At 36.8% G+C, this 18,752-nt stretch overlaps 1 protein-coding gene across 3 annotated transcripts in view; it reads left to right on the top strand.

Moving 5' to 3' along the window:
- Positions 1–18,752, top strand: part of pax7b (paired box 7b) — a 63,861-nt gene that overhangs the window by 14,626 nt on the left and 30,483 nt on the right. For all 3 annotated transcript variants that reach the window (XM_052091851.1, XM_052091852.1, XM_052091850.1), the window contains one exon: positions 11,702–11,898. In XM_052091851.1, coding sequence (XP_051947811.1) covers positions 11,702–11,898 — 197 coding nt within the window. The remainder of the gene's footprint in view (positions 1–11,701; positions 11,899–18,752) is intronic.

Raw genomic sequence — 18,752 nt, 5'->3', positions numbered from 1 at the left:
CTGAGATGCTATTCTGCTCACTATAATTGTACAGAGTGTTTATCTGAGTTACCATAGCCTTTCTGTTTGGGAACCATTCAGAGTAAACTTTAGAGACTGTTGTGTGTGAAAATCCCAGGAGATCAGCAGTTACAGAAATACTCAAACCGGCCAATCTGGTACCAACAATCATGCAACAGTCGAAATCACTGAGATCACATTTTCCCCATTCCAATGGTCGATGTGAATATTAACAGAAAATCCTGACTTTTATCTGAATTATTTTATGCATTGCACTGCTGCCACATGATTGGCTGATTAGATAATCACATGAATAAGTAGGTGTACAGGTGTTCATTATAAAGTGGTGGGTGAGTGTAAAAATACCTTCCTTTCAGAACAATGTTAACAACAGTCTAATTAAATAAATTAATCCATTAACTTGATGAATGACTTTGGGATCACCTGTTTAGAACACCTATTTAGAACACTGTGACTGTATTTTGGTCTTGGGCAATGGTTTAGTCACTTAATGATGGATTAGTGATTGCATGGCTAAGATTGTTTACAGCATTGCACTGCTCTGTTGAACTGCTGTGTCAGTTGCTGTAGAGCACAATTTTGTACAGTTTGAAGAAGTACAGAATTAATTTGTGTTTGACACAAGTTTGAAGATGTATAAAATTCCTTTTACCTTAAATCTAACAAAACATCTCATGATGTTATGTGTCATTGCCATATTATATATACATCAAGAATAGAAATACACAGACAATTCTGGCCAATTCAGATAACAATAGAAGCTTGGCCCATGTAGGTAACAGTGGTTAAGTAGGGAGGGTAATTGTGCTGCATCAGTCTTGTGATTAGTGCTGAACAACATAGACCAATGGCTTCACAATCACCATCAGCACACACTACTTATGGCCATAAAATTTCCCATTTTATGCTCTTTAGCGGCCTCACCCCGAGATTCTTCATTAGCTTTATTTATATGTGTGTTTTGCACTTGCACAAAGACAATAAACATGTTCCTAGAGTGTTGCAAATCAGAAATTTGCTCAGATTTTTTCCACCAACTTAAATTGTGAATGTGCTGGGCAGTGTGAGAGCTGCGGAGGGGCCAGGCATCTGTGAGTGAGTCTACCCGCTCCCCTCTCCCCACACAGGCTTCAAACAGGGCACTTGTCGTACATTTTTAACTAATGGGCTTATTTATGCAGCCATTGTCAGTTTCTCTTCAGGCTACTCTTTCCACATTGACTTTTTTCTCTCTCCCTCAACTATACAAAAGCAAGTACTGCTGACTAGCTTTTCTTCTATTTTGCATCTGTTGATATGAGATTTGCCATTAAAAGCAACTGAACTGGATTAGTGCTCTGTTCTGGTTGCAGTGTTTAGTTCTTAGGCCCAATTAAATTGTGTTTACAGGGTTGCCTCGTAAAGACATTAGGGCACCTCATTTGTGTTAAGGGTTGCTTTTCACTGAGCTGCGTTTTGACCGACTGCTGAAGAAAAGCTTGCCTCTTCCTTAAGAAGCACTATGTGGATGCATTTTGAATCACTTTTTTTTAAATAACTGATTACTTATCTGCTTTTCTTTTCAAAATAAGATTATGCCTTTATTATTATTTATTTATTTTCACTTTTGGCATTCGTATTTAAGCCTTAGGCTGTCCACTTAGAGCTCACATTGATATACTAAGATTTATTTCCCATAAGCTAAATCAGTGGTAAAATTGACACTCAGCATTTTTTGGTTTATGCAACTGTTTTATCTCAAGAAGAGACACACGCCACCGCTGTGGGAAAATCGGATAAAGGCTTTGCATGTAATAAATGGTAGTTTGCTAAGACATAAAGCCATGATAACACAAACATCTTTGTGAGGATGGAATTTAGTTCAGCGGCAGTTTTACCCTCACATGAAGAATTATAAAGTTCTCCACAAATGTACTTTATTGCAGTAATGCAAGGGAACTATGGCCAATTTCTTTTTTTTTTCTTTATCAGTAACACTTTACAACAAGGATCCATTCGTTAAGATTTGGCATTAGGTATCATAAGCAAACAATGAACAATATATTTTTACAGCATTTATTATACTTTGATATAATGTTAGTTAATAAAAATACAATTGTTCATTGGTAGTTCATGTTAGTTCACATTGCATTAACTAATCTTAACTAATACAACTTTTTAAATTATTATATGTTCAAAATTAGCATTAACTAAGATTAATAAATGCAGTAAAAGTATTGTTCATTGTTGATTTAGCTAAAGTTGTTAACTAATGTTAATGAATACAACCTTATTGTAAAGTGTTAACATATGTTTTTTTTAATTACTGTTTTTTAAAGTTATTTAACTCTGCACATATTTTTTGGTGCAATTGCGTAATTGTCATTCAACAGATTTAGACCATTTAAAATGTTTACAGCACAAATGCAATGGAAATGAACAAAGGCGGAGTGTTTGTGCATTTTGTATCAGATAGGTTTTTTATGTCTTTTGTGTGAAGCGGTTAGGCTTAGACACCAGACTCTTGCCCCAGTTGAAATTTGCTGAAAGAGTAGGTATGCTCGTGTCTTTTGGTCTTCTCTGACACACATATTAAAGTTTAATAAGCTAGGCATGCTAGTTTAAACAGCTGATTTTGCCATATTTCTCACCTTTTAGATGTTTGATTAAGTTCCACGGTTCTGATTGCTTTTGACCTCAATTAGCAAGATCTCAATCCCAGGAAATGAAAACTCAACATTAAAAGAAAGAATAAGACTGGATATAAATGGACACCTTTTCTTTTTCTCACAGGAACTGAATTAGTACTCTCCAGCTTCAGTTGTCAAAGTTAAGTCAGCACTTCCTACCAAATCAACTGTACTGCACATATCACTACAAGGATTTCCCCCCTAATTGCCGAAAGATAATTTAAGAACCATTTTGGAGTCTTTCTTAATAGCAGTGTAGTGAAATTGAACTAATACAGTAGAACAGATTTGATATTAATATTCACATTTTGAGCAGATCTGATAACTTCAGCAAAACTGAAGATTTATTTAACATGATGTCTGAATTTTTCCTGAAGTAGGTCTTATTATCCCAACCTTTTCTTTGTTCATAGTTTTCCCCTGTTGTTTAGCCTACCTGTCATTAGTTATAGTCTCAATGTCCGAACTTTTTTTCAGTGACCACATTCAAAACCCAAGAAACACAAGCCATCCTTAGCTCCATTTCACTTTCTCTCTCTGTGCAACCACCCCCTCTCCACTGCTCTTAAATGAATTCATATTCAGGCAGTATTTTCCAGTGGCGTTTGGGCACAGAGAGTCAATATGTCAGCATTTATTGATGCCCCACAGAGCTGCACAGGGTTGTCAACCCTCTTTTCAGTCTTAAATGGCCCCCTAAGGTGCGTCTTCTATTGGGGCTGAAAAGCCATGGAGGCCCCTGAGTCTCTCTGTTGTTTAAGGTGAGCACACTCTCACACAGACACAGTGGACAAAAAGCCTGCTCAGTCTTCATGCACATGACAAGACTTATAAAAGAGCATCAACCATCACCTCTTATTCGCATCTTCCCTCTCTTTCTCTCAAATGTTTTTCAGTGCTACAAAAAGAAAGGAGAGCTAATTGTTTGTTGTGGGAGCCAAAATAATGGTGCTTTCCCTCCTTTTTCACTCAGTCTCTCTGTTTTTAACTGCAGCCACTTCTTTTCAAGGACATTCTTCTACCCCATGAAATGAAAATGAATGAACATGAAGAAGAAAGTGAATTGGAACAGATCCTGTGTTAGCACAGATCCATTGTGTTTACCTTTGCCTTTATTCTAAAACAAATCTGGCTCAGGCTTATTATGCGTAAGAGTTGTATTTCTCTTGATATTTTTTATGTTATTTTTTAAAAGAATTAGTGCTATAAAAGAAAAGTAGCACCCAAATTATATGTTATTTACAATATGAGCATCATCAGGTTTTCAGCATTATTAGGAATTGGATTTTGATTCGTTTTTGGAATAATATTTTTTTGAACCCTTTACGCTCTTAAGGTGTTTTTAAAGATTTCCTGTTTCAGTGGCATACCCCAAAATTAAAGGCTTATAACTCTACAAAAAACTCAAAGAGAGTCAATTGTTTGGTATAATTTTAAACGAAACCTTTCATAGTTTTAAATTATATAGATTTTGATAAAGCCTGGGTAGCTCAACAATTATTGATGCTGACTACCACCACTGGAGTCGGGAGTTAGAATTCAGGGTGTGCTGAGTGACTCCAGCCAGGTCTCTTAAGTAACCAAATTGGCCCGGTTGCTTGGGAGGGTAGAGTCACATGGGGTAACCTCCTCGTGGCCGCGATTAGTGGTTCTCTCTCTCAATGGGGTGCGTAGTAAGTTGTGCATGGATCGCGGAGAGTAGCATGAGCCTCCACATGCTGTGAGTCTCTGCTGTGTCATGCACAACGAGCCACGTGATCAGATGCGTGTATTGTCTCAGAAGCGGAGGCAACTGAGACTTGTCCTCCGCCAACCGGATTGAGGTGAGTAACCGCGCCACCATGAGGACCTACTAAATAGTGTGAATTGGGCATTCCAAATTGGGAGAAAATGGGATAAAAAATTAAAAAATATAAAAAAGATTATGATAAATTATGAGACTCAAAAAAACTAAAGAAACTAGAGCTGAAATGTACTTTTTCTTTTCTTTTTTCTGATTTGAAATTTATACTGTATATCTCAGGGTGTAAATAATGTAGCTCTGAAAAACTGCTTTTGGTTTGTTCCCAATCATATTATCTGTAACATAGTAAAAGTTTGTGTTAATACGACAAAGAACTCAAAAGTTATAGCAGTACAAATATATTTTATCCTGGTTTTCAAAAACATCTCCAAGTTTCCAAAAGCCTCCCTAAACAAGTAAAACATAATACTTGTACATAAGAACAAATTTCACATACAAATACAACGACTTTAGGTATGCTCTCTCTCCTAAGCATGCAGGCATGAGTAACGAGATCTCATTCAGTTCCATTCTGTGTCATCTGAGCCATCATTGAGTTTGTGTCATGTACTTGGCACCATCTTCTGGTGGCCTTATGTAATTACAGAGAATGATCCTCTCAGCCCATATATGGATGAATTCCATCACTGGTTGCAGCGATTTGAATCCTAATATGATTGGTTTAGTGTTCCATTGATGCTGGACAACGTAATACATAATTTCCGATGAAGTCATCTGATCCAGGAAAGCTAACATGTCTTTAGCCAGTTAGCACATAATGTACTGTAGGTGCATTGTGCTTCGTGTGGATTATCTAATGATCTATGCTGCTTTTTTATAAAGTAAAAAAATGGCTTATAAGCCACACCTGTTTAAATTTAACATGTACTTTGCTATTACTCACTATATTTTTGTATGCCCGTAAAATAGGCTGGAATTATTTTACTCTTTGAGAGCTTTCCAAAGACATATGGCACAAGGCAATTTATTTTATTAAATTTGTTTTATTGAGTCATAAAGAACAGCAAAACATATATAAACAGAATCAATACTTAACCCCCACTAATACCCTAATAATAACAAGAGCTAATTTTGGCAAAATTGAGTTATAATTATTTTGATCATAATTCTTTTCTCAATGGGCCCTTTGTGCTAGACCCTATTTCTTCTGCTCTCTGAGGATTTGCTTCACACTAATAAGTAAATCATGGCAGGAGAGGTCCTGAAATTATATTGCACAGAAGCAGGTGCACATCATGTAAAATATGAGATTATTATATTTATAATTATACCTTATTTCATCCATATGACCAGAGAGTGAATGAACGTATCTGAATGAAAACTCATATGTTGATAGTTTGAAGGTCCATTCAGGAAAATAATTGCACCAGTGATTCTTTTAATTTTTGACTAAAAGCTAGTGAGGACATAAAAGCTACAGTACATTGATTTTAGTAGCCTATGATGAATTGTTAATTTATTGTGAAATAAAAAAACCTGAAAAAAGCAGGCTAAAAAAAAGCACTGTTTCTATTAAAACAGCAATGTTTTGTGCAAGCAACTTTCGTTGGGCAATGAATGGCGCTTTATCAAAGAGTAGGTTGCCAATAACACTAAGGTTGAATAATTTAAAAAACAAATAGGATACTTTTGAAGGATAGAACAGCTAAATTGATTACCAATTTGTCCTGTTTAATACCACACAAATGAATCTAAATGTGTTGGAAACAAGGAGGCCAGTTGTGTTCCTCAGCTAACTCTTGAAACAACCTGAGAGTAATGTTGTTTTGAGTGCCAGTTCTGATGAAGACAAATGTGTAAATGTTTGCTACCATGCTAAGCTTTGTGGAATGTGCAGCTGTGGAAGGCCACTTTACCCCAGGCCATTTAGCTTTTTACTCTGGGCAGGAGAGGTTAGAGGGAGAGTGAGACCAAGAAAGAGAGAATGAAAATAAAAAGACAACAGAAATGAGAAATAGGTCTGAGTGTGGCCGTGATGATGAATATCCCATCTGCTTACTAGTGATATGGTCTTCAGGGACAGAAGAGAAATGCTTTTGCTGGGTGGTCAGGGCTCCTCTTTGGCCTTGGTCACTCTTCATCCACAGCAGTTTATCACTGTTCTGTGTGCAGCCTCTCTCAAAGACTTTTATGCCCAGCTGTTAACAAAAGCTCTGTCAGGTTGGTTGTATAAAGCTCTGTGAATCAGTTCAAAACTGTAACAACGGTTTTGATTATTGCATACAAGTTTTACCAAAGGGCTTTCAATCAAATTCATATTCTAGATAAATTAGGGCAATTCTGCCCTGCTTAACTGCCTTTGATGTGAGTGCTATAAATCAGGTTGATCTGATGAGGCACATTCTATTTTAACCTCATGAGACTCAAGCGTGACTGCTGTGTTCATTTTCCAGTTCTCTTTTTGATTTGTAACTAGCACCTAATAAACAAGAATGAAAAGAAAAATAGTTTTTATAAACATTGTCCACATATGTGGACAGCGGGACTAAGTTGTGAAATTTGTGATAATTTGTGAAAAGTTTTCTTTTAATGAAATTGTGTATTATGTTTCCAGAAGTGTTGGTTATTCGTGTTTTTGAGACATTACATCACAAATTAGCATAAATAATTCTGATTAAAAGTAATGACCAACATCATCCAATCATGTCCAATGTGGGGCGAGTGAGGTTAATAACTGATAAGATGACAATTTTAATTATTGAAAATAATAGATTTGGGTATTCAGTAGTTGTCAGAGCTTGTCAGAAAGAAAACATTGCTCATTTACTGTCAGATTATCTTGCTCAGAAAATAATGTCTTTGTGTATTTTAAATTGAACAATACTACGAACCCTGGAGGAATACACGAATAATGGAATAATGTGTTCACATGAAATTTTAATTAATCAAATTTGATCAAAGTCCCTTGAACTTTTAAAAATGTCATTTTATTTTAACTGGATTGTTCATGTTCTATCCTGGTAAGTGCTTTTGGCAATGAACTATCAATATTTTTTAATGACAAATATAAAATGCTATGTTTTGCAGCATTTACCATTTTGCTACTGCAAATATCCCAACCTTAATGGTGTCTGCTCCAAGCCATCTCAGAGAAAATGTGTCTTACTGTTAGGAATAGGCACTTTTTATAAATTATATTTATGCTGCAGCACATTCGACATATCTGAGTACTCACCATGGTCACATTTGTCGGATGGGACCTAGCATGTCAATCATGGATCTCACAGAGACAAAGATGAGGTCCAGGTTTAGACACGTATCTGGATCTGCATCTGTTTCATTTCCATAATCCTATCTTCATTATACTGAGTGTAAGAGAAAGAGAGAGAGAGAGAGAGATGCTGACCTTTACCACGAGAGTGCTGTCAAACTTATTCTGGTTTTATCTGTCTGTGCAGGGCTGGCTGAGAAGCAGCTTGTGGGTTGTATGTTAAGGCAGCTAAATGACATTGTAATTGTTGTGACGAGGGCAGAATGGGATGTGGCAGAACACATAATCATCAGTCATACATGCGCAACTACTGCATCAAGCCTCTAGCATTTCAAATTGTGTTGCTTAGATTTGTCCCTCTGATTTTCATTTTTCTGTCCGAAGGGAAAATACAGGGGGAATCCAAAAAGTTGTTTATTACAGACCTCTGGTTCCTAAAGAAATCTGTTCTGATAATGGACCCTTTTCACAAACTGTGATGATGCATTTCTGCCTTAAATTAGCAGTGTAAGTCTTGTAATTCCTTTATATATCTATATATATATATATATATATATATATATATATATATATATATATATATATATATATATATATATATATATATATATATATATACATTTCTTATTATTTAATGTAAATGAATAACATTATTATTGTGTTATATTATGGCACTTAAGTAATATTTCAGGTTTAGTGCAGGATAAGCTCAAGCGACAGCATATGTGGCATAATATTGATTACCAAAAAATAAAATTGACTTGTTCCTCTTTTTCTCCAAAAAAATAAATAAAAATTGAGGTTAAAGTGAGGCACTTACAATGGAAGTGAATGGGGCCAATTTATGGAGGGTTTAAAGGCAGAAATGTGAAACTTATCATTTAATAAAAACACTTATATTCTTTCTCTTAAAACTCATGGATTATTTGAGCTGTAAAGTTGTTTAAATCATATTTTTTACAGCCCTTTAATGGTTTAAGGCATTATGCTGTCATGGCAACAAATCTGTAAAATCGGCACACTAAATTCATGTTATGATTATTAATTTTATTTTAATGATTTTTTGTGGTAATCAACATTTTACCCCAATTGCTGTCAATTGAGTTTAACTTGTGTTGAACCTGGAATATTCCTTTAATTTAAAAAAGACAATGGGGTTTCAAATACAGCTGCTGAGGGGGTGACAGTAAATTTGGCATCTTTCTCTCTTTTGTCTGCCATAATCCACCTCTTTATATTTTTTCCTCTTTTGGAAAGTCATGGAAATGTAATAGTGTTTTTTTTTTCTCTATGAGCAAATGGGAACACAAAAATAATATTTGCTGTGGTCTTCCATTCACCACTATAGAGGTTTATGCCAGTATAGTTTACTTCCACGTTGCAAACTGGGAAATGTGAAAGAGTCCATTATGCAGGTTGATGATGCAAAAGAAGGACTGGGAATAGTTGGATTTTCTTCTGCTTTTCAAGTCTAGCAGTATAGGGGAGAGCAAATAAATTCCATGCTGTCTCTGAAATGTAAGTGCCAGCCACCCTTTAGGATTCAGAGGTCTCTTTGGAAACGATCTGTATAGTCCACTGCATTTCAAGTGTTGTCACTGCAGGTCAAAGGCAAACCACTTTGTCACAATCTCTCCAAAAACAACAAAGGGATTTAAAGAACATGAGTTGCAATATATATGTATACTTGAGTGTGTTTTTACCACAGTGTTGGGATGAGGGGAGAATTTGGGGAAAAATAATCTTAAAAGAAAAGCAAAGGAATTGATTTAATTAATGCGGCCTCATGTCCTACGGCCACATGTAATCCATTGAGAATTCCTGAGCGTGAGCTCTGGGAGACAAAAAGACATCTACCAGAGGACTCCTCAAGTGTCCTGTAATGAGAACCTCCCTGTAATCCCATAATTCCTTGTTTAATTAAAAGACATAGCTGGCCGTCTGAGCCACTTTAATGGCTCTTTCATTGTTGTGCTTCTGGTTGGAGGCTATTTTTAGAACTTTTTGTCCAGTTCTTTATCTGCACAAACAAAAACACAAACAGAGACAAGCAGACAGATAAATTCCATCATCTGATGTTGCCCTTAATTTGGATTTTCTGTAAAAACCAAAGCAATGTCAAAGGTGACGGTGCCAAAGTAAACATTTTTCAATCTGAAGAGAAACATGAGTAAACTACTGTACATATGAACATTTTTATGTGACTTTATTTCTTGTCAAAAAAAGTTCCAACAGATAAAAGCATTTGAATGTGAAAAGAATTGGAATATTTGAAATGCATTCAATGTGCACTTTTTAGGAACACCTATACATATACTTATTCATGTGATTATCTAATCAGCCAATCATGTGGCAGCAGTGCAAAAAACAGTTCTGACTGTACAGAGGATTGTATAAGACCCTATTAAAAATCAGATGTTTAGCATGTGGAATGTATGTTCTGAACTTAACTGTTGATTTGTAGGTAGGGATGAAAACTCTAAGCACCATTTGCTTCTGTTCATACCTCTCATTCAAATGCCTCTCACACCTTGGGCTATTACACCAGGGCTAACTGGCATGGAGGCAGGGCAGAGTGAATGAGCAGGAAGTGTCAAATAAGGTCATGCCCATCATCTCATCACCAGATTAATTAAACTGCCTCTTTTGGCACAATCATTTTCCCCGAAGCCTATGGGTAGATGGCTCCTTTAAACCCTGATCTAGGCCTCTCCTGCACTCTTCATTAGCTGGGTATTTTTATGCTAACTCTGGCACAAAGAATGATGTGTGTCTGTCTTGGCTTATGGGTTAAGATGGAGAGAGAGAGAGAGCCTACACTGTGGCAGCAATGGGCCCATAAGGCTCCTCTATAATAAAGCGTGTTCAGAGGAGGCAGTTTGGAAGCCCACGCCAGCATTAGCCAATAAGCATCCAGGGTTCAGCCATCACTAATGTAGAATTGCTTCAATTTAGGGGGAAGTCATGGCCTGGATTAAGGCCAGTGTCTGCAGAGCTAGGCCCCAAATGTTACTGAAAGGGATTTTCAGGGATCAGCCCAGAGCCAGCCAAACTGGAAATAAATAAGGAATCAACTTGAATGAAATGATAAAAATAGAATGTAAGATCTTTCCTGCCATTTGTGGTGAAGGTGGATGGTCTTGATGCGACTAAAGAATGGGAATTTATTATTTATTCATTATTTTCCAAACCAATTTTACTTTTTTTCTTCTGTGGAACACAAATGGAGTAAGGCAGTATGCTAGTCTCAGTCACCATTCACTTTCATTGCATTTTTCCCCCATGTAATTAAAGTGAATGGTGTGTCAGGAACATTCGGCCTAATACATTTTGTGTTCCACCGAACAAAGAAATAAGGGGTTTCTGAGTGAATGTTCCACTTAATCTGTTCTGAGTTTTTTTTGTGCCATTGTACATGCATACTGTATGAACAGTTTTTAACTTAGTTACTGTTCGAACATGAGCAAATTTATCATTTTTGATTCATCAGCAGGCTACTATCATTTAAATACACACACCTCTGGTTTCCATAAGAACATGTGAAAGTGTATCGCAAATGCAAATTAATGAAATGAACACAGTAATATACTGGAATTATTTCCATAGTGCAAGTTTTGTTTCTGTTTCGTTTTAATGGCAAATACTGGTACGTGAATTGCTAAGGTGGTCTGCGGAGATTAAATCCCCCACTTTCCCTCAATGGCCTCAGGGCCAGCTGGGATGTGCGCTGATGTGGTGTTGTATTTAGCCATGCATTGAAATAATATTTGCTTGAAAGCTACCTAAATCCATATCATTTCAGTTCTTTGGGTCCACACATTCTTTCTGACATGCATACATGTCAAAATCAATATGATGAGAGTATTCATAATAGCCAGACAGCTATACTTGTCTCGTAGGAAAAGTACAGAAGTTGCCTGTAATTTATGTAGTGGTGGTCATTAGACACTTTGACTTACTTCGCACATTCTCTGTCCTCTGAATCTGCTATGATAGGTCGAATTGATGATGGCTCCGATGTGGAGTCTGAACCGGACCTGCCCCTGAAGAGAAAGCAGAGGCGCAGTCGGACCACCTTCACAGCCGAACAGCTAGATGAGCTGGAGAAGGCCTTCGAGAGGACACACTACCCAGATATCTACACCAGAGAGGAGCTGGCCCAGAGAACTAAGCTTACTGAGGCCAGAGTACAGGTATGATACCCCTTTAAATGTCAATATCCTTAGCAATTACACTGTATTACAGTTAAAAATTACTTTAAATATTAGAGCCATGTATGAAGTAAGACGTATAATACAACAGTAAATTCCAGTTTTCTAATTTAATTGGACAATCATCATTCTAAAAGTGCTGATTTTTCTTAAACTAGCACTGGAACACTTCACTGTTTGTATCACTTCACACACTGTGTTGCTCTGCAGCAGTGATCATGGTTTGGCTTCTTTTGGAGCTATTTTGTTGACGCAGCAAAAATGACCAAAATAACTGATCGTAATATGTCTAAAGAGTAAGTTACTTCCTTTTTGTTTGTAGAACTGTATAAAAGTAATCAACGGTTATTAGTGCTTGTGGATGCAGTTTACATAGAGGTGAGAAAGTATGTTATGCATAAGACTGAAGGTCTCTGTTGGAGATGTGAATGGCATTTCACTATGAAAGCTCAGTAAGAGTTCAGCAGTGAGTTCTATAGAGCTCTAATGTCACTAAACCTCTTGGACTAAGGTCTTCTGATTGATGACGCGTGTAACAATGCAACGGTTCATCTCAAAGAGAGTCCTAGAAAAACACAGTAGGCCTCTTCCTATCAGCCATATCTCAGTGGACGGCCATGAAGACAGAAACAGAATCAGGTGGCTCACTCGATGGCATTTCTTCTGTTAACATGCTTTTGGATGAAAAGTGTTTGAACTAGAGATGCAGCGGTGTGAGGTTTTTGGCAGTTAGATTACCATCTGAAAAATAATATGGTTAATTGGTTTTACGATTACTTGCAAATTAGCACCGATGCAAAAAATGCACATCATATCACAATTGAAAATCTTAGTGGATGTATTTCTAGGGGATATGTGGACGCTAAGGGCAGCCCTATAATAATAAAACTGATAAATACACAAAAAATAAATAGGATGTATATAATTAGAGACGCTCCAATCTAGGGCACGACACCGCTTATGCACATCCTGAGCTTATTGATGTGAGTAATGCAATCGGAGTGCTTCAAAAGTGGATATGTAAGATTATTGTGGGTGTGCAACATTCACATCATCGGACAGTTATTTTCTTCTGCAGCAGTTTAGTAAGTAAAGAATTCCATTGTCAGTCAGACATCCCAACATAACGAATCGGTAACAGACTCTATAAGAATACTGTCCACAACACCATACAATAAACCTGTAGACTATGCATAATAACGGGAACATTGCTTACAACAGGCAATTTAAAGTCTGATAATGTCTAAAATTGACATTTATTGTTGAATGCCGTGAATATACACAAGAAATGCTTTAAATAATGAGGACGAATTAAGATGCAACTTTTCAAACTTGTAGATAGTAAATACACGCAATGCACCACACTGTCAGCACGCTTAAACATTACAAAGTTGCACCTTTTAATTCATCACTTTAAAAACACCACAGTAAAAAAATATTAAAATTACTAGTTTGTTGTTGGACAATTCGTGTAGTATCCTGTCCCATTTGTAGGATGTTTATCTTATATACTTCTGTCTGCATATTTTATACCCGTCGTGTTTGGTCAGTCATGTAAATGTTCCCAAACAGCTGCTTTTTTTTTTGGTGGATAAGAGTCTGGTAGATCGAATTCCTCTGTTTTACTTTGGAGTTTGTTTGTAGCCCCATTTTCACGTGTATTGAAAGTTCATGTTCAGCCCGCGACAGCTGGTCATCAAGCACCACATGGCCATCCGTAACCATAGCAACAGCTCCAGTACCCACACAGACACAAGTTTTTCACATTTAGTCTTAGAACATCTTCTGAATAACTCTTTTATATTATATATTTGTACATTATATATAATATTTTTGCCACCTTAAAACATTTCACAATATTTAACCATTGATTCTAATTTCTTACAGTTAAATTAACCGTGACATTTATAATCGTGGTTAATAGTAAAAATATATTTGCGGCATCTCTGGTTTGAACCACCTTGTATTTGGACATTTATAGAAAAGCTCAAGCCTGATCTAAATTTACAATTTGTAGAAGACCAGCATAACTTACCTGGGGCAATTAAATTAAAGTTGATTAGTGTGTCATTTTTGCGCAAATATCGCTACCAAAGGGAATTGGAAATACTGTATAATGATTGTTTGAGCCAATATTTCTGTGTCGGGCTGGTTGGAATGCTTAAACAAGCAGAGCAATGTTTTGATTTAACGGTAAATGTGTTAACCTGTTGATATGCAATCCCCCCGCACGCATTGGTAACGTCACTCTGCTTACATTTAATATATAATTTACTGTCTCTAAATGTAATTAATGTTAATACATTATACATCTTTTCAAAGGTCTAAGGGTTCAACATTGATATCCGATCTCTGTTTTATGATAGCAATGCTCCAGAAACAGCAATTTAGTTATTTGTGCCAGGAGTACAAATGAAAACATGCAATATCAAAACGGGACTTCATACCTTTGTTATGAAAACACGATCGCCTTGTGATCCAGTTCTCCACACTTTGGTCAAATGTCCATGACAAGCGTTCATTGAAAAACATCCAACAGCACTTTTTGTCCATAAAAGTGATAAATCTGTGAAATATTGATATATTCTCCATTGTTTACATGAGATCTTGCCTGAAAGATTTACTCTGCGTCATCGTTCTTCAACAAACGATGCAATCTGAGCAGCATTCCTGTTGTAAAACTGTATATTATCTTATATACTAGAGTCTCATAAACAAAATGAGCATGTCTCCAAAGTCTATTTTTAAAAATGGGGTGTAGTTTTATTCATAATAGCCAAGCAGTGCAGTTAGATTTTGTGTCGTCTTGAAAGGCGAAGCCTTAATTTTACTCTGTACGTTTCCACCGATTTTACAGAAAAAAAGCTTGCAGGCACCTCATTTTTTGTTAGATCTTCTTTAAATTTGAACCGTAACTTCTTTAGACTTGTGGCTTTGAGAATATTGTATTTCTGGGTTGTCTTGGTACTTTTATTATTGTTTTTTAGATTGTAAAAACATGTTCAGCACAAAATATTTCCATTACTATAAACTTCAGCTTCTCTAACTTTATAAAATAACAACATATATTAATTCTGAAACTTTGGGAAATAAAGCCCAAAGTGTCGTCTTTCAAAAGATACTACAACTGTGTCCAAAGGGTCCAGTAAATACAACCATTTATGTTCAGGTATGTCATTTTCATGGTTTGTGCTCAAAAAGGGGGTGCGTATCAACAGTTTAATTGCGATTAAGAAAAATGAATGCGCAAAATGTTTAACATTAAAAAAATAACTCACCAACACAAATTTTTTATACAGAATCTGAGGGACAAAATTATACCTCTAAATAAATGATTTACAAATAGGCCCATGTGTTAGCATCTAACAAACAACAAGCAAACATCTACACTTAAGGGCCCTCAATTCTGTCTTCCCACCACTGGTCCTGACAGCTCATTGACCATGTGGATAGTTGAAACAATGAGGGGAAAATACAGTAGAGTTATGACAGCAGCTGTTGGGAGCAATGGGAGGGGGATAAAAAGAGCGAGAGTGCATTCCTGATAGATTTCTCACTTCAGTGTTTGGCTGGGATCTTTTCTTCCCACCACTGCCCCTTGTAAAAGTTGCTGCATATCAGAGAGCATCACACACTTTCTCCTGGGAATTCCTCTCCACCAGTAACATTAATCAATCAAGAACTTGTAAAAAAAATATGACCACTTGCTGTAGCCCTGTTGCACGTTTTACCTCTGCAGTGGTACAGGCGGGGTGTTATATTAATGTAATAATGCAGGACTGTAGTAAAATAGTGAAGTAGAGCAACAATGTGAGGTCAATCTGTCTCTTATGAGACTACTTTTTATCAAAACAGTGTCACAATATTTAGAGATATATTTCTCCTTGTTGAACTTAAAACTTGTAGGTCCCAAGTCTCTGTTTCTGAGTCCAAGTCCAGTCTCAATCCAATTGCTTAAGTGTGACTCATGTCCAAGTCTAAAGGCTGGATTATATTACTTTAGCCCTGATTTGGTCCTAGTTGTCGCTAGTTGGCTACATTCTGCAGATTTTGGTTGTGATAAGGGATTGTGTAGTATATGATCGGCACAGACTCCAAATTCTTACCCTCAAGCTATGATTCCATCTAGTTGTAGGATATCATAAGACTTGAGTTTCCATTTTTGGCCTTGGTTGTTAGATTTTGTGATACAAAGACATTTCTGTTTATATGTACATACTATGTCAGATGCTTGCGAGTTGCTTAACATAATTGCATAATTGAAATGCTCTTTCCTTTTCCCCTCAGCCACATTTTTGGGTGTGAGACGATTTTGTAGGAAGATTTTTACCACCCTCTTGACAAATATCTCACTCTCTGTAATTGTACCACTCAATATAGCTTCAGATCTTTTTATTTTGGTTTGTCTTGTTCGAATGGGTCGAAATTGGAATGAAAATGTTAACAGCATGGCTGAAGTTTGTGCCTAGACAAAATTTAAAAGTGATAAAAACTGATCCAAAACATTGAGGCATAGCTCTATTTAGAAATGGTTGGGCCATGGTGGGCTTTTGGAAGGCTTTTTTAGCAGAGAGAGGACCTTTCAATGGCAGTGTCAGAGAGCCTGCTGATTTCTCTGCCATGCTAGTGATTGAAAGGAGCCCCATTTGGGCATCTGGCCCTTTTGTGTGTTTATGGAAACTGATGCTAATTAGACAAGTGGACAAACATTACTGAAAAGTGAAATTTGGTTCTGATGGAACATTTGGTTTGACATGCACGAGTCAAGCAAGAATTATATATTGCAAAACTTAGAATTTAATCAAGAATATAAAAGATCATGAATAAATGGTTAAAAGATGCTTAAAATCTCTGTCATCATTTACTCACCCTCATGTCGTTACAGACCTGTTTGACTTTCTTTCTTCGGTGGAACACAAAAGGAGATATTTAGCACTTAAATATTAGTCTGTTCCTCACACAAAGCTATTGTATGGCTTCAGAAGACTTATACATATTGGACAAGTCATATGGACTTTTATAATACTTTAATTGAGCTTTTGCTTCCATTTTGAAACTTAAAAGCTGCAGTCCCTATTCTTTTTAACTGCATGAAATAAAACAACCAGTTCATTCTTCAAAATTTCACCTTTTGTGTTCCATGGAAGAAAGTCATAGGGGTTTGGAACAAGATGAGGATGAGAAAATGATGACATAGTTTTCATTTAAATCTTACTGGCAGATACGAAACCACCCCATTCTCAATGTCTTAGCCTGAGAGCTCATGTTTTGTTTTCTCAACCCTGTCATAGCCCAGCAGTTGGTTCTTGAGAGGCTGAGCAGATGATGTGTGTGAGTGTGTATTTGCGTGTGTGTGTCAGCGCTTTGGCTGAAGATGGCTCAGATGGAGATGCCAGGGCTCTGGGATCATTGCTTTTGTGGAGAGGAAGGTGTCTGACCCTGTTGGCTTTTGGCAGACCCCTCGGCCCTAGTGTCAACCCACTTGAGTGCAGCTGCACTGACACAGTATCCAGATGTGTTTGTGTGTGTGTGTGAGAGAGAGAGAGAGAGGAGAGGGGGTGGAGTATTCCTGCTGCCAAAGAGAGGAAGTCAGACATGGATCAGTGTTAATGTCAAAGTCATTCATTCCAAATGCTTATTTATGTTTTTGGTGCTTTTCTATTAGCTGTCATCTGTTTCCTTTGAGTACTATCACTGTGTAGTTATTCTGAAGCAAAGACGCTTTACTCATAATACCACTGTTTTATTGCCCCTTATGACAAATCACAGGAATGTTTCCATATCTGACTTACAGGTCTTACAGCACCGCTGCTTGTCTTTTGGATCACTGTTTTTTTACAAGACAAGAGGGAGATACTCTGTGATGAATTAATGCTGATTTACAGTTCATTTTAGAGGCAATGGCAGTTCTGTAATTTCCCAAACAGTTATTGCGGCAAGCAATCATGTTTGTGATGTGCTAAGTGTCATGTTTGAGGTTGTGCTACGACCACTCTGAAATATGAGAAGATTGACAGATGGACACTGGTTTAATCTTAACACAACTCTGAGGAAAAAATATTTCTCAAGGAAACTGTGTGTACATTTGAGATTTGTGGTTTTAAAAGTATATAAGCTTATGTAATTTGCTATCCTAAAACTGTATTTCACCTAGTTGTTTTTCCTTGCTGTCCGTGATGCTATCAGAACTAGATACTATGACCTAATTTCAACATGCACCTCTGTCCACTTATGAATAACGGTTATCCAGTTAAACATGACCTTCTGTGACCTGTGTGATTTTGAGTTGAGGAACTCTGTCAGCAGCGATCGAGGAGAGTTAGTCCTTCCACATGTTACACAAATGTAGACTTGGAGATATCTCCACATCCTTTCTTTAATCTGGCACCCTTTGATCCAATCTGGAAACAAGACTTCCAGGCCACAAGTGTCAGCCCCCAGTTGTGGAGTCATATCGCATGCATTGCAATTGATCCCAGCAAAGTCTGGATCCAATAATTCTATACAAGCTCCACACTTACTGTACACTCATGCCTTGCAGAAAAATGAGAGCTTCAATAAATCAAATACAGTAAATAGATGACATTGTGTGGGTTTTATATTTATGTATTTACTAGGGCTGTTGATTTAATGTGTTCATTTAGTACGATTAATTACAGAATATAAAAAAACATGTTAAAAATATACACAATTAATCATGCTCCCTGACTACGTAAATTATCTAATAAAAAAATACAGATTTTCCTTCCATACCAGCCGGAAGTGGGCAGAGAGATCTTACAATGTTCATTACATCCATGTGATGGTTGTAGGGGCGATGTCAGCAAGTGAAATCA

The sequence above is a fragment of the Xyrauchen texanus genome, chromosome 25 (genome assembly GCF_025860055.1).
Source record: "Xyrauchen texanus isolate HMW12.3.18 chromosome 25, RBS_HiC_50CHRs, whole genome shotgun sequence".
Classification (NCBI taxonomy): Eukaryota; Metazoa; Chordata; class Actinopteri; order Cypriniformes; family Catostomidae; genus Xyrauchen; species Xyrauchen texanus.
This window is presented reverse-complemented; position numbering and strand designations above follow the sequence as displayed.